Raw genomic sequence first — 18057 nt, forward strand, 5'->3', positions numbered from 1 at the left:
ATAATTTAGTAATGAATTACTTTCATTTTGATTTAATGAATTTATGGACATGAAAATATTGATTATTGATTTGAATATTTGCGCTGCTTTCAAATTCCCTTCCAAGTTCCCTGCTGTCGAGTGACTGTCTCTGCACAGTCTGTGGTTTTTGGTTACGTGCTGGGTTTGTCTTCTCTGAGCTGTCAGTGGTGTGTAAATAGGCGCGTAATGTTTGTTTTATTAAGTCTGCTGGAGGGCGATGAGCCATCAGGCGCTCTGAGAATCCCTGGAATCCCGTTTAGGGTCACACACTGCAGAGACGGAGAGACAACCGACAAAAGGAGAGGAGAGTGGGCCGGAATCAGACATATGTGCTGCTTATAATTCATAGACTTTTAGTGCTAAGTAGATCCCAAAGGTCCAGTGTCGATGATTCATCCATTTCCCTTTTTTCGATCTTTTGTTTTTCATTAGACAGAACTACAAACCGACTGTTTCAGCTGCAAGCTGATACCGCAATTCTGATCATCACACAATTGATTTTGAATCACATAACTCAGTTTGTACTTCAAGTGACCTCACTCAAATTAAATCAAAGTTCATCAGTTCTTTGTCTGCATCCTGCATAATATAATATCAATTTAATTGGAAAAACTAAAAAAAAAAATATGTTTTTGCATAATAACTGTTTGTGGGTTGCATCAGATATACCTGTGTGTAATTTTTTATTTATTTTTTTTGTTTATTTTTCTGCATTATCATTTATAAAATTCTCTTTTTTCTTATTGTAATGTTCCATATGTATTTTTTTGGCAAAATGTTGATTTCCACAGAAAATAGTGTCAGCTAATCCATCATTTTGCGGGGCCAGGCAGGCAGTAAACATTAAAATACTTTTAAAAATAATAAAATACTATTAAAATACTAAAGACTGATGTGATAGTATCTGTGTAAGTTTATATCACTTTGTTTTCATTTCAATTTCATGACAATGTAAAACCGATTAACCCTGTATTTTGGCATGAAACATAGCCTATCTGAAAAATAGTTGTCATAACTGTCTGTGTGCTGTCAACATGAAAGGAACATACATCATTAAAGCATAACCAGAAGTTCAAACACTTAGCCCTAAGAAAACACGATTTATAGCTTTATAGTTTTATAGCTATAATTAACTGCTTTTACTGAATTATTCATTGTAAGTGCTTGATTGTATCAATTTATATATATGTGGCCCCATATAAAATGAGGTTTGAGTAGAAATGATTCTCTGTAGTAATCGGTTACGGCAAATTTATCAACAGCCTTTGTTTTTTTGTTTTTTAACCTGAAACATTCCTAATAATGTTCAATTATAAGGCAGGCCAAAGACAGAAATAGACCCATTTGGGGTCAGTAAAATTGCTTTTCAAATGTTTTTGAAAGAAGTCTCTTATGCTCACCAAGATGACATTTATTTGATTAAAAATACAGTAAATACAGTAATATTGTGAAATATTATTACAACTTAAAGTAATTTTCTATTTTAATATATTTTAAAATGTACAATTTAACAACATAAATGTATTTACTGTCACTTTTGATTGATTAATGCATTCTTTAATAAAAGTATTAATTTCTTGAAAACCACCGTACAGACCCCAACTTCTAAACAGTATTTATACGATTTGTTTTCAAAAGAAGCAAAAGCAACTGAATTTAGTACATTATACATCATGAAAGGCTCTTGATTATATTTTCTCAGTATTTTAAGTTTGTCATAATTCATTGATCTGTTTGTCGTATGTTTCTCATTCATTCTGCATGTTTTTCTCTCTCCCATTGCTCTGCCTGCTGTTTGTTTGTGTGTAAGTATGATTTGAATCGTCACTTCCAATCTTTCACCTCTAGTCTACAACAGTATCAATCCTTTCTCAACAACTTTCCTTTCTCTGTTTCTTAATCCTCACAAATGAACCCTAGTGATCAAAACCACCGTTTGTCAATGAAACATAAAATGAATAGAGCTAATAGAAGTGAAGTTTGGGAAAGGACAGAGTTGTAGTTCAGGAAATGTTATTAGTGTGTGGTGTAGTGGGAAAGTGCTCCGTGAGGGGATGTTTTGGTAGGAAATACAGTCCTGGCCAGACTCTGTTGTGGCTCAGTGCCACAGAAGCTTACGCAGAGCTCCATTAGACTCAAAGCCATCTAAATGTGATAATGCAACGACTCTTAACGGCTCTAAGTTAGGCCGGCTCTTAATAGAACTTGGCAAAAGTGAGTCTGACTCTGCACTCCTGCGTTGCACAATGCTCATGTGTGTTTGCATTGCAGAAGACCTGTAACATGATCTTTGTAGATATCAGCACAGTTAGAATATACGTGTTGTCATATTTCCATGGAAACACAAAATAGACATTTTATTGATAATTAACTAATAATAATAAACTATTATATTTATTTATTACATATTAAATTGGCTATTTCAAAAATATATGTAAATGTCCCGTCCCAAGGAATTATTTCAAGAAATATCATTGGCTTTTTAACTCTTCACTGACTGATTCCTTTTTCTGTTAAACTTTGTTGCATGGCTCTGTTTCTCTGCAATAGGTTTTTCTCTGAAATTAACCCCAATTAACCAAATATTATAGTGTTCAAATACACTCCAGGCTGACATAATATGTCATATCCTGTGACTGCAGTTTCTGTCATGGTAAAGGTCATTTTCTAAAGTCAGATCACTCAGTGCCAATGCTCTTTTCTCTCTTGTCCCAGGAGAAGGAAGGCTGGCATTCTGCCCAGCTTGGAGGACCTGCTGTTTTACAGTATTGCCGAAGGCCAGGAGAGGATCCCAGCTCACAAATTCATTACCGTGAGTGACAGCACTCCTCTTTACGCACGTTTAAATGCACAGGGATAGATATTATCGGCTGTAGCATGTTTTGTTTACATCTCCTGCTAGTAGGTCAACTGTTCCTTGCAATAGTATGACCGAAGGGAGGACTGATGGGGTCAGTGTGTACAGTTACTGATGTGTTGTTGCTGTTATCAGAGCCTCTAAATGGGGCACAGAGCCATATTTTATTACACCAAGGCTATTTTATCTAACCAAAGTATGTAAAACCCACTGATAAGAGTGTTTTGATTGATGATATTAATAAATAATGGCATTGAAAATGAGCTGTTGATTATGTGTGCATTCAGGCACTGAAGGCCACTGGACTTCGAACGGGAGATCCGCGGCTGAAAGAATGTATGGACATGTTGAAAGTCACCCTCAAATCCACGGCAGATGGCGTAATGCTGGACCGACATCTGTTCAAAAAGTAAGTTGACACTGTTTTTAATGTGCTGCACGCCACGGTCATGGAAAAAGCTGGAAATTTTGCAGGCCTGGAATGATTAGGAAAATAAATTAAAAAAAATAGCATTGAGCAGCTCTGATTGTGTGTACACTACTGTTCAAACATTTGGGGTCAGTAAGATTTTTTCTTAAAGTGTTGTTGATAGACATCTCTTATGCTCACCAAGGCTGCATTTTTTTGATCAAAAATACAGTAAAAAATAAATAACAGTATTCTAAAATATTATTACAGTTTAAAAGAACTGTTTTCTGTTTTAATGTATTTTAAAATGTAATTGATTTTGCTGGGTTGATTCTGATTCAGATGTTTGAATTTGTGAAATATCATCTTTCATCATACCCTAATTAAAAATGGCTTTGACCAGGATGAATGTTGGTGCAGGTTCAGGCTGGTTTTGCTGGTTCAGTGTTGATCTAGCTGGTGGATATAGGAAAAATGTTGGTGGACCAGCATGAATTTTTCCTGGTGAATCTGGTTGATCATCAAACCAATTCTTCAGATTGTTAAGAAGTCAAGCACATTGCATACAGTGTATATACTACGTATTATGTACTGCAGAACTATTAGTATGATCGCATAATTGCACCTATCATTAGCCCAAATATATTTAGCCCAAATACAGTTTCCCTGGTAATTCAAGGTGAGAAATATCATTTCTCAGCCAAAATAATGCGCTGCAGGTGAAAAGAGAGAGAGAAAAAAAGTGCTTTCTCCTTACAAGGTTTTGTTTAACAGGATTCTGCTTGAAACTGATGACTCTGTGTGGGACCTGTCTGCTGACAAATACATCAGGATTTTATAACAGTCCCCACTCCCCACACATTTAGATAATACATATAGGTGATTGATTGCATATATTACACTTTGCATAAAGTTGTGGTTGATGGGCATCTTATTGATAGTTAGTAATCGCTGTCTTTTGGCAACACAAGCGATCCCTGACAATCTGCTCCCTCTAGCTTTGTGTCACTCTTCTGGCATGATCCATAAACAGCTCCCTCCATAACCAGCCTGATAGATGTCTGTTTTTCAGCTTTTACCGCCCCGGTCGATCTGTCTGCCACTGACAGCTTCATTACAGACTGAAAAGATAGATGCAGTGGTGTCAGCTTGTAGAGGCTTGATAGATTATGGCAGTGAGTGACCTTGCATGGCGATCAAGGCAATAAATAGACAGAGAGAGAGAGACGATATATAGAGATAGATAAAAAAAAAGATCTAAAAATTTGACTGACGTGTGCAGTAGGAAATGTTAAAAAGGAAACAAAAGAAAGATAAAACGCTCTAACTTGACTTAGCTGTGGTTATTAAACCAAATTCATGTATTTATTCCGATATGTGTTAATGTGAAGCCCTAGACCACTGGGACGAAGAAAAGCCAACGAAATAAAAAAAAAACAAGTACTTAATGAGTGGGTCCATCTTTAGTGAAAAATAGCAGGCATTATACAATATATAAGGCTCAGTTACTGCATACAGCTGCTATTTTTTTACATAAATTAGTAAATTAATCATGAATGCAACAATAAACATTAAATTCAAACAGTAATGTGCTGCATTTTTGCCACAAATACTTATCATATTACATGTTTAATTTAGTGTGTGGTGTCCAATTATGATCTTGAAGGAAAAAAAACCCCAGATGATTTCACATTTTGAAATCAAATATTCTGTAAAAAACAAAAATCTTTATTTGATTAAGTAATTAATCAAGAAAAACTGTTCAGCAAAAGTGGTTGGATATCCAGGTTTTCTATGAACAGATTGTATATATGGTGCACAGTATACATACTGCAGAAATAGTAGGATGCTAGTATGCTATTTAAAAAAAAATTGGTTGCTCTCTAGCTTCTCCTGCCCTACAGATACAAGTAATAGATTATCTTTTGAACATCCACAACCACATAAATCTGAGCAGCAGCACAGTGCACAGCTATTTTGAGCTTGTCTGTCTGTTCAGGGACCTTGGTGAAGCAACTGGACCAATATTTCAGACACAATCTTAGAGGACGTTTGAGTTTATGATGCCTGTGAACGCTGTACTTTCCTCTGCTGCAGTGGAAGTGAATCACCCAGCTCTGTGAAACCAGCCATGGCTTCCTCTCTCACGCCATAGATGTTTTGACATTTTACAATAAATCTTTCATCTTTCAGCGAGAAATATGCATTGGAACAGATTCAGCGTTTTTCTCCTCTACCTTTTGATCAAATTGGAAATAAACATTTAGCTTCCTGAGGAGGGAGTGTAAACGATTGCTTCAAGAAAGAGTTTTTTTAATGTGTGTTGCATTGATTCTTGAGCGCTGTAATTCATACAAAAGTGTTCACTTTTATCATTTGTCTCCCTAAAATGCACAACTTTGATGGCATAAAGTAGCCAGTTTATGCAGATTGGTCATATAGTTGAGTTAATAGTTATGTCTAATTTAAGTAACAAATTAATCTTGGTGTATAATTACTCGGGAGGAAAAAATTACACAGACAAAAATACATACTTTTGTTTCCCCCATAAATGCTGAGCAAGCCACTAGTTGGTATGCATTCTTCAGCTCTGTCTACTCTTGTTTCTTCAGGTGTGTCCAGAGCAACATTGTTCTCCTAACCCAGGCCTTCCGGAAAAAGTTTGTCATCCCTGATTTCCAGACTTTCGCCTCCCACATCGATACACTTTATGAGAAAGGCCGTAATCTTTCCGGGGGCCTGGTAAGATGAGATAAATGGAAATAATAACTTCAACTAAAATGTTTTTTTTCTACTTGATACAGCCTTTGTTTCTGCTCACTTCTTTCTTTTGATCACAGGTTGCTGACTACATTCCCCAACTTGCCAAATTCAGCCCGGATCTGTGGGCCGTTTCCCTTTGCACAGTAGATGGACAAAGGTATGAATCCTACACCTTCATCTACTGACATGAACTACTTATTTTATAGGGCTGTAACGATACGCGATATGAAATCGAAATCGCGACACTCGGATCCACGATCCTGTTTCGCGGTGTGAGAAGGCAAAATCGCGACACACCCCTTCCAACTCTCAGAGTAACGGCCGTTTCACACATACTCCGTTTGCAGTGCGTATGCGGTGCATATTTTTTCCGTAGCCTACCCATGTTAACCGGTCAGAGCTTTCAGACTGCACGCGGTTGCCGTCCGTCGATCCGTTCCAGTTGCCGTGCGTATACAGCAGTGCAGCGATCGTTTCCGCAACGAGTATTTCTTTTGTGCTGCACGCGCTGAATTAAAGTGACAGCGCATGGTTCGTGGTCAAAATGAACACAGATTGACAATAAATGCGATTAATTAAATAAAATGTAGTAATCTCACTATAAATGTATTTAATTAAATACTAAGTTTTTCACTTTAAGACTGGGGAAAAGCAAGAAAAAACACAATTTACCTCAATTTGTAAGGTTTGATTGGTGGTTTGCAGCACAGGCAGTAAGCCTCAGTTACCTCAGTGTGAAACAGTAGCCATTTAATTTAGCCTACTACTTTGTAAATGTAAGAGAACTTGATTGAAGGAGAATTTTCAACATGCTCGAATCATCACCACAATGGAGTTTAGTTCTGTTTGTTTTTCAACAGTATTTTGTTACAAAGAAAACAGAAGTGTTATAGCTTTAGCTATTTATTTATTTTATATATGGCTATTTATATTGTTAATAATTTGCATAGTTAATCTTGTTCTTTGGTGTTCAGTTTATAAAGGTTTTACAAATGTTATTTAATAAAAAATATTGTTTTAATAAAAATCATTCGTGATTTTTTCACAAAAAAAAAAATCGTGATACGAACCGAATCGTGGGTCAAAAATCGTGATACGAACCGAATCGTGGGTTTGGTGTATCGTTACAGCCCTATTATTTTAGCATGAGATTTAGATTATTTTAGGTTCATCTACTTATTTTAGCATCATCTACTGAGATCAATGAATGGTTTCACTGCATTTGTCTCTAAAAAATCTTTGAACTGCAGTTGTACCATTACAATTTTCATATTTCAACAAGCTTTGATAATCATTTTGGGTATTTATTAACCAAACCACTTGAACTGCGCTATCACTCTCCATTCACTATGTACATTATGACAAGTACCGGAAATACTTCATATATATTGGTCACAAAACCGTCAGATAAAGTGGCTGCTAATCTTATCATTCAATAAATGCTCCAATATACTCCTGGACTAGTCATCCAGTGGAGAAAAAACATGCTAAATGTTAAGCCTCTTATGTGAGAATCATTGATAACAGGACTATAAACTCACAGTAATTAATGATTCCCTCAATATTTAGACCTGTGTGTCACGATACATCCTTTGATCTCTGATGATAAGGACATAGATATATGTTTTACCCCATGCTATAGAATTTGTTGTAAAGATACATGCGGCGCCTGCATAGCTCTGTAGTGATTGCTATGGCCATTCACCTGTTACACAGTAACCAGCTCTTTTAGTCAACAACACTGCCAGAGCCTTGACCTATTGACAGAAATTGATGGAATGACTTCACTTTGTTCTTTTCTAATCTTTACACAAAAGTTTTACTAAATGAAATAAATATAAAACTACATACAACAATAGTTCATACTCTGAAATTCACAATTTGAATCTCACAACAACCCCAAAAAACAAAACAAGACAGATAACATGATCACTGCATATTGACAGGGTTTTTCCTAGGGGTGGGAATCTTTTACCATCTCACGATTCGATTCGATTCCGATTCTTGAGGCCACGATTCGATTCAAAATCGATTTTCGATTCAAAAAGATTTTTGATTCAAAACAATTCGATTTTATTCATAATGATTTCTAATCAGGTTTCTGATCATGATCTACTCTCATCTGCTTTGCTATACAGAATGACAAACATATTGACAGACATTAAAGTGTCTTTTTCACATTTATTAAGTTCAATTCTCAGGGAAGTGCCTTTTATCAAAAACATTGAAAAAATGTTTTTACTTGGTACTTTTAAAGCAAAGTATTTATGATGACCCATAACGAACTTACTTCCAATACTTCCTATATTAATTTTATTAATAAAACAAATGGAAGTGATTTGGCAAGTCAACTGTAAGGTTACATTTGCCAGCATATGTCCCAACATTGCTGAGAACCAACAGGAAAATAAATGTGTGCTTGTACTAGCAGCATACTTGTAGTAAATTAATACAAACTTCAGCATATTCTGAATCTCTAGCATAGTAGCATTTAATAATAGACTTCTAACCAACATCCTCTTGTTATTTCCAATGAGCAATATAATCCTTCATACAAAAAAAACATTTTGCTGTAGCAAATTCACAAACAGTTTTCGTTCAAAAATATAGAATTATGTACCAGAAGCTATCATAACGTATAATGCTCGTGGACTTATGCATATTCTGAATAATTAGTAACATACAAAGTCGCTCTTGACTTATAGTACACAACTAAATAATAAAGAGTTATGACTTGAAATGTTTGCTGTATACCACAATCAAAAACAGCTTATACAAAGAAAGTGAATGAACATCTGCAGAGAGTAACTTACAGTCAAAATGTAACTTTTTGTGACTGGCATTGCACATTTGGCGCTCAGCCATCATGTATGAAGGACTAAAAATGACAGAACGAAAAATAAATAAATAAATAAAAGTAGAAATAAATAAATAAATGCAGAAATAATAGTAAAAATAAATACATTTTGGTAATATAAATGGCTATTTCTGTATTTTTACATGTATTTATTTATTTATTTATGCATTTCTATATGTATTTATTTATGTATTTATACATTTATTTATATATTTATGTATTTATATATTTATTTATTTATATATCTATATATGTATTTATTTATACATTTATTTATTCCTACATTTATTTATTTCTGTATTTCCACATTTCTACATTTATTTATTTCTGTATTTCCACATTTCTACATTTATTTATTTCTGTATTTCCACATTTCTACATTTATTTTTCCCTGCGCATGTATGCTAATTGACCAATGGCTAACCACGCCCCCAAACGCGATGAGCCAATCACAGTATGCATAGCTAACCCAATACACTTGGACGTTCTCTGCTTCCTCGTCCATTGCAATGCATTGCGGTTATCAGGTTTCATTCGTTTTTATGTTTTTTTTCTTGTCATTTTGGCTTTAAAACAGCGTGTGTGTGTGTGATTTTGGTTGGGTGACAGTTGTAGGTTACAGTTTGACAAGAGTTTACAGTTTGACAAAAGCACAATGTTGTGTTTTACACAAATATAAGTAGGCTAAACACTTTGCAGTTTTAATTATGTCCTGTATGAACAAAATTGAGTATGTTTTTATGTTTCCACTGTTCGATCGCGCCCCGGCGCCCGCTCTCTGACACACACACACACACACACACACACACACACACACACACACACATTCCAGCAATGCAATCTTGACATCGCAGCCTGTCCATTATTCTGCGCTCCCACCAAACGCGAATAGGGCGTCAAATTCGCGCGTATCCGCGTCTAGTTCGACGCTTGAACATTTTGAATCCAAAGCGAATAGAACGCGCGTATAAAGCGAGCATTTGAAGCGAAATAGCACCAAACTATAACGTTCACACTGTGAACTGTAAATCTTTGTTCTGGAGCTGAAGCTTATCGACCTTCTCAACAATAAAATTATTAATATAACCCTCCGATGCATATTTAAGGCCCTTTTGGTGACATCGAGATGATATATAATCTTTCTGTCTCCAAAGAATCATCAATTGCCTCCTGTGAAATGTCTCCTACTGACAGCTGCCAAAGCGCCTGTTACCGAATGTTGACTGAGTGAGTGGAGGGGGCGTGGTTAGCCATTGGTCAATTAGCATACATGCGCAGGGAAAAATAAATCGTTAGCCTCATAGCACAATTGCCTAAGTCATTTTTTGTTTCTTCTGGTTTTCCAAAGACATTGAAATATGACTTAGGCAATTATGCTATGAGGCTAACGAAATGTAGAAATGTGGAAATAGAGAAATAAATAAATGTAGAAATGTGGAAATACAGAAATAAATAAATGTAGAAATGTGGAAATACAGAAATAAATAAATGTAGGAATAAATAAATGTATAAATAAATACATATATAAATATAGAAATAAATAAATATATAAATACATAAATATATAAATAAATGTATAAATACATAAATAAATACATATAGAAATGCATAAATAAATAAATAAATAAATACATGTAAAAATACAGAAATAGCCATTTATATTACCAAAATGTATTTATTTTTACTATTATTTCTGCATTTATTTATTTATTTCTACTTTTATTTATTTATTTATTTATTTTTCGTTCTGTCATTTTTAGTCCTTCATATCATGCGTCCGTTATGTGCGCGTCTCTGTTATGTGCACGCCACAGACTGTCCGCGCACGTGCACGTCCGCTTCACGCCGCCTTCACACTGGCAGTTGAAATCAGCTCCGTAATACGCAATACGCACCCGGCGGACGTCGTACACAACGGTGAAAAGCGTCGGAAGCACTGATCTATATAGAATGACATTATATATATATATATATATATATATATATATATATATATATATATATATATGTCATTATATAGATCAGTGCTCAGAAGCGAGTATATTTAAATATTGAATTATTTAATTGTATTAACTGCCCTAATAACGTTAAAACATCATGAAAATAAAAAAATGACATGACTACTAATCGTTATAAAATCATTATTTATTTTATTAAAAGTTAAGAATCCAGGTTTGTTTATCAGTACCATAGCAACGCTAACTTCCGTTGGGATTTTCGGATAGAAACCGTCCGTAGCCTTTCGCAAGAGTTCAATTTTTTGAACGCATCCGGATGGCCAACGGACACGATTTTTTTCGCACCGCACTCGTTCGCACCTGGTTCGGACCCATTCGCATGCGGTCTGCGAATCTCCATAGGAAATGAATGACTTCCGGTCGTTTCGCTGCCGTATCGGAGCTGATTTCAACTGCCAGTGTGAAGGCGGCGTCAGAGTTCCGCCTTTTGCGTTCCGTCAATGTTACGTTATTAGAATTTTTTTTTTTTTTTTAGAAAATCGATTTTTGACATTTGTGAATCGATTCAGAATCGTCCACGTCCCGAATCGCGATTCATCTAAGAATCGATTTTTTCCCCCACCCCTAGTTTTTCCTGCATTAAACATGCTATGGCAGATGCCAAAAATGAATCTTTGTCCCGCCAAAGATTTATCTGATTTTTGAATGCGACCATATCTGCTGTTCTGCAGTATCAGTGCTTCCTTGAGTGTTTTTTGTAAGCACTCAATGAATGTGTTTTTGCAGCGTTGAGCTTTGTAGCCAATCACAAACATCTGACAAATATCTGTTGAGTGTGTTAACGCAGTGGCCAATCAGATTGTAAGAATCAGCTGAGTTTGTCTCGTCAGGAGTTCTGCATGCTCGCGAATCCTTTCATTATACAATATTTATGTTCTTTCGTATATAAGTTTTCCTTATACAAACTATAAACACGATGTCAATAAGATATTCATTGCATAGCATAGACAGCTTCATTGATTATAACAGGAGTTTTCGCAAGAGTGCAGCTTTGTGCACCTCGCATTATTGACAGCTTCAGTGATTACTACACATTGCAAAGTTTCTGGTTTGACAATCGTATTTAAATGCGTGATTGAATCCGATTGACGGTGATGACCATCGCAATGGACAGAACAAAACAATCTGATACTGTATGTCAAATGATCTGTGCATTAAGCCTTGGATTGTAAATGCTAAATAATACACCTGCCACTTTTTTTTTGTTCATTTTATTTCTACTGTAACTTTTCAAATCAGTCACTCAGGGACTTTTTACACATACATTTACAGATTTTTAAATATAAAATAATTCTAAGCACTTTGTTTTATGATCTGTCCTGACAGTGATTATTTTTTATTTCATGAATAAATAGGATAAGTTTGCATTTTTGAGGGGTATTATTGTCAGTACCGGGCTTGCAGTTCACATGCGTAGGGTACTTTGTGTGTGGATTTTTGACCCTGGAAAAACCCTGATTGACACCTCTAACTATTTTAGAATAATAAATAATAAAAAAAGTTTTTAGAGAGTATTTAGAGAGCGAAAAGATCTGCGTTTTTGTCAGAACATCTTCATATCATGTTAGAATCACAGTGTGGCCTTTAGGTTCAGCTTCCTTTTATTCTTTTGTTTGTTTGCTTATGTGGACCATAGGATGATATCTCTGGTTCTGATCTCTGTTTACTCCTTTACACAGACACACAGTGGGTGACACTAAAGTGCCATTTTGCCTGCAGTCGTGCGTGAAGCCGCTCAAGTACGCTATTGCCGTGCACGACCACGGCACTGAATATGTGCACCGGTTCATTGGGAAAGAACCCAGTGGCTTACGCTTCAACAAGCTCTTCCTGGATGAGGACGGTAAGAATTATAACCATCAGCTTAGCTTACACATGACTGCTTGCTTCTATAATCAGGGAACAGTGTCTGCATGTGTCTTACATTTTAAACATGTAACCCTAAGGAACATAAGAAATGTTATTTTCCCACAGAGAAACCCCATAACCCAATGGTGAATGCTGGTGCAATCGTGTGTACCTCTCTCATTAAGGTAAGCATCTTCCACTTGTTTTTTATTTCATTTTCATGTTTGTAATTGTTTTTGACTACTTCTCCTAACTGTACTCACATTTACCTAATTTGATTTAGCCAGAACAGACTATTTGGTATTGACCAAATGTTGTTTATAAAGGTTACATGTGCAGTAATGATATTTAGAGGTTTTAGTTGTAGTTGTATTTTATAGACTGTATGAATAATTAATTGTGAGCAATGCTGCCTAGACTAAGACCAACTGATCATCAGTGTGTATTTTAGGTGCTGTACACAGTACACTTACTCAAGGCCTCCACTTTCATTTCAACTACAATAAGTGGAGATCATCCTGTTTTCAGGACCATTATTGTTAGAAGTCTGTTTGCAATGAATTTAAAGTAAAATTCATCCAGACTTTCTATTCTCCACATTTTCTACACCCTCTCTTGTCACTTGGGCTGGGCGATATAACTAAAAAATATATAACCTTATAAATATATTGTATTTCTAAGTTTAGTTTTATATAAATTAGGCATTTTTTGAATGTTTGAGAAAAAGGCCCCAAGAGTGATTTACATAAAACTTGCACACAAATTTTTTTTTCTAATTTAGTATATATTTTGTTAAATTGTTTTTTTTTCTGAAATAAAAAAAAGCTGTGGGATTTTTTTTTTTTTTGTAGTTCTTTCAAGAAAAAAATAACTACATTTAATATTTTCTATTAGGGCTGTCAAAATTAACGCATTCATTTTGCTATTTATTTATTTATTTATTTATTTTATTTGAAGCATTACAAATATTGATCGTTATATGAACCATTCAAATACATTTAAACCATTCAAGCTCAATAAGACTGTGCAGTGTTATTTTACATTTAATTACTTTATTTAATTTCTGTAGCTATATTTCCTTTCTGAATATGACTGTTAGACCTACAAAAAAGCACTGTTTACATACATACTGTAGGTCAAAAGCAATGAAAACAATGTCTTTTTTTGTGACTTGGCAAGTGAAAAAATCAACCAGCCCGACTGAGCCAGTGGAAAAAAATCCTTAGTAGGGTTGGGTACCGAAACCGGGCACCCAAGTAACCGGTATGTAACAAGAAGCTTAGGTTTTATTGTGAGTCTGTTATGTAAATTTTTTGTGTTTTGTGTTTAGACTACTTATATTTATATATTTACTTAAAATTTTTAATATATACAATTTTAAGATTTTTTTGTTTAATTTTTTTTTTAATAAAAAGACATTCTTTAATGTCATTCAACATTGTTTTGAGGCTCTCTCTTTTTTTTTTTTTTAAGAATCGGTTCAGGCACCGTTTAGACACCGGTACCATTTTAAAAGTATCGATTTGGCACTGGTATAAAAAAAAAACAATACCCAACCATAATCCTTAGTGTTGAACCTTGTTATATTAAATGCGCAGCCGAATTTTTTAATAGGTTTATGTAAAGATTAACAAGGGGCTTCTGGGTAGTTCTAGGAACTAGCAACCAGGGTGGTTCCCCGAGAACTAATTGTTCCCCAGGAACATTTTCCTGGTTTCATTTGCACCACCAGTAAGAAATCTGATGTTATGTAAGCCACGCTTGTTTTCTCCTTAGTGTAAAGGTTAAGAGGCCAATCTATCACTGTTTTCCATGTTCGTAGAGTTAGTTTTTGGAGTAAACATACAGGCTATAATCTGTGTGTTTACACAGCTTTTTTAAAAATGGCGGGTACTGGTATTTTGTGTGCGTTCGCCCAATCAACGTATACTAACACCACTGGTAGTTCCTATAGTGCTGGTTTAGACCCTACTCTGAAGTATGAGCTAAATTAGTTCCTCCAAAAGGAGTTCGTAGAACTAAAATCGTTCCTATTTCCTGCAGCGCGAACACGCCAAAAAATGGGTACTTCCGTTTACTTCCGGGTACTTCCGGGTACTAACTAGGAAGGTTACATAGGTATGTTAAAGCTGTTAAATGTTATGCTAAATTTTAAGACACTTTTAAAACATTTCATGAAACTTTACTTTAAAATCGATATGATATTCACAGTGTCGCTTGATTTTTATATCACCATGAAAATCATTGCAAGTATATTGTGAATATCGGATATATCGCCCATCCTTAAAATGCATCATATTACATATTTAGAGTAGTGGGATTATGAAGCCTGGCTGGTATTTCTTGTAGTTGTTTGCACCTTTTGGTTGTGTTTGTGTGTCACGGCTGATATACCTTGGTTTTTTATGTGTTTTGGTCCATGTGCAAACACACAAGACAAGAAAAACACTCCAGCTGGGTTAATAGTGGTTTTGTAATGTAATGTCTATATTGCCTTGAGTTGACACTCTACAATATGCTCACAGTTGAGCCCTTGTATACAGAATGCATGTCTGTGTTTTATGCAAAGTTATCATTTCAAAACAAAACGCACATACAAATGCACACACACATTTCCAGAAGGCTTTTCCAAGCTGGGTAGACAGGAGCTATTGTCATTCTCTGCTTCGACAGGTTTGCATAAGAGAAATTAGTCAAATTTGTATGCATTTATGAGGGCTGTCAGTTTAACTGGTTAATTTAGTCCAGTAAATCTTACAAAAATAATCTACTTAGTGTCTAGTGCTGCTTTTACGTGGAAAAATGCTGTAAATGGACAAAACAAGCCTATTTCGACTGCAAAATGGAAATAAAACAAACAATACATTGACTTCTAAAGTTTTCTTTTGTAACGTCTTTAAAATCTTTTGTTTATCTTCATTTGGGGGCTTTTCTCAGCAAATATGGGTAATATGCAATTTTATTCATTAATTTGTTGCAAACCATGTAATTATTTTGATTAAAATTTCAATTGACAGCCCTAGAATTTATTTGAACCCAGCACCAATTCACACATTAAAAGGATGCACCATCACTCTGCGTGATGAATGTCCGGCATCCTGTAAACTGAAATTCAGCCTCACATCTCCCATCAAACCTAAACTCAACCATTGTGATTGCTCTTCCCATATTGTTCTCCTGTGAATGATAGTGGTGTGACGCAAAATGTCTTTCACCCCTCTGATGTGTTCTGATAGGTCAGTGCTGAATGTAAGTCGTGCCTGCCGGGTTCCTTTGCACCTAAGTAACGCATGACATCATTTCCTCCCCTTCCTTCCGAGTCCTTGAGCACCGCCAAGAGCGTGTACTAAAAGCGTGTGATATGCTGTTGAAGGCTCTGTGTGCTGTTTTATGTTGTTGCATATTTTGCAGACGTAGGATCTGTGGGATTTTTTGACCACTGCTGCAGGTCAATGACGTTGGTAATTTTTCCTTTCCATTTTTCCTCCCTCCCCATGAACAAGCCTGGATACTAAAATATCAGTAGTGTCATTGTGTTTCTTAATAAGACGGCCACTGCATAAAATAGAGCATCTGTGCAGGACCAAATATGATCTTTAGTGCTGGAAGCTACTGAAGCCCACAGAGGCCATGCGTTATTTTATTCTGAATTTTTTTCTTGAGGGCTTGATAAAAAATAATGATGGATGGCCTTTGTGGGTTTCTGGAGTACACTGGGTGCAGTACATTCAGCATTTTTTCATACAGCTTTTTCCCTCTTGTAAGATATAATGTGCAGCAGGGGTGTAAAAAGTACAAAAGGTGTGTGCTTGCATTAAATTATAGGAACTGGGACTTTTTTAAATTGAGTAAAATTTGTATTATACAATATTACAAAAGTTTCCGCATTTAATTGTAATTAAATATTAAACAGAATAAAGAAACAAAAGAAGCCCATATAATTAAGTTTTCTTTGTACAAAAAGATTTTGTATGACACAATTGTTTTCTATTATTTATATTTGTGTTCTTTTATTTTTTCATATAAAGGTGCTTTCAAACATGTATATTGTAAAAAGTTTTATACAAATAAATGGGATCGATTCTTTTAGCAAACCATTGAAATTAGCAGCATTATAGACTTTAGTTTAGATCTACAACGGTTCATCTTCAAATTAAATTGCTTTAGGTGTCATGGCTTCTGATTACATTTTAGACTAAAATAGATTTAATTGACTGAATAAGTATAAAATATTGTGCTTAAGGTTAATTATATACAAAAATGCAATTTATTCCTGTGATGGCAGTAGCCATTACTCCAGACTGCAGTGTCAACGGTCTGGACCTGTTCCGTGACATTTTTGGGGCGTAAAAATGTAAGTCTGTCTCTACGATAACAGACCAGATAACAGCATGCATCTAATAAATTACACATTCAAGAACATTGTGCAAGTTTACTGCAACAATGGCACCTTGAACTTCACAAACTTTTGAAAAAACAAGAATTTACTTGATAATCCTGATAAGCGCTCATTGTCACAGTTGTAAACAGGACTGCTTTCTTCTTCCATGTGGGGGTTTGGCGTCACGACGGCTTTGTTTTCAGGTAGACCGTTAAAGAGCTCGACACACACGTCTCCCAGAAAACCTTGAGAATTCAACCAATCAGATGATGACTTCGAAACTCCTACAGTGTTTCCCCGTTTGTGTGCCATATGCATCAGACGGTCAGCCAACGGTCAGTGGACGGGACGTCCCATCTGAGGCTGAGACTACATGATCCTTCAGAAGTCATTCTAATATGCTGATTTAGGGCTCAAGAAACATTTCTTATTTATTATAAATATTGAAATTGTTGTTCTGCTTAATATTTTTGTGGAAACGATACATTTTGTTTGGAATTCTTTGATGAATAGACAGCATATAATTGGGAAAAAAATCGTAACAATGTAAAAGTCTTTACTGTCGGTTTTGATCAGTTTAATGCATGCTTTCTGAGTAAAACTATTACTTTCTTTCAACAACTACAAAAAAATCTTACCCCAAAACTATTAAACAGTAGTGTATATAGAAATGTAATTGAGTAAGAATGCAATTTTGCCAAATTAGCCCATATAAATATAGTGATTAAGTGCAATTATTTGAGTACTTTACACCCCTGATGTTCAGCAATCTAACAGACAGTCAAACAACCACATTAGGCAGTGTTCATTAATGGCAGTAATGTTATCAAGCTCAATGGTTCTTAGCTCTTTGCATTCATTTGATGGGTGTCTAAACCCACACTCAGTCTGGCAGGAAGCTGT

The 18057-nt window shown here is 35.3% G+C and overlaps 1 protein-coding gene across 5 annotated transcripts in view; it reads left to right on the plus strand.

The window, feature by feature from the left end:
• glsb (glutaminase b) overlaps positions 1-18057 on the plus strand; it is a 60632-nt gene that overhangs the window by 18653 nt on the left and 23922 nt on the right. For 3 of the 5 annotated variants that reach the window (XM_081368629.1, XM_081368631.1, XM_081368632.1), the window contains exons 2-7: positions 2737-2833; positions 3166-3287; positions 5900-6029; positions 6128-6207; positions 12605-12768; positions 12900-12958. In XM_081368629.1, the coding sequence (XP_081224755.1) occupies positions 2737-2833; positions 3166-3287; positions 5900-6029; positions 6128-6207; positions 12605-12768; positions 12900-12958 (652 nt within the window). The remainder of the gene's footprint in view (positions 1-2736; positions 2834-3165; positions 3288-5899; positions 6030-6127; positions 6208-12604; positions 12769-12899; positions 12959-18057) is intronic. The other 2 variants (XM_081368633.1, XM_081368630.1) reach the window with 1 other exon arrangement.

The sequence above is a fragment of the Scardinius erythrophthalmus genome (genome assembly GCF_964197995.2).
Source record: "Scardinius erythrophthalmus genome assembly, chromosome: 6".
NCBI lineage: Eukaryota > Metazoa > Chordata > Actinopteri > Cypriniformes > Leuciscidae > Scardinius > Scardinius erythrophthalmus.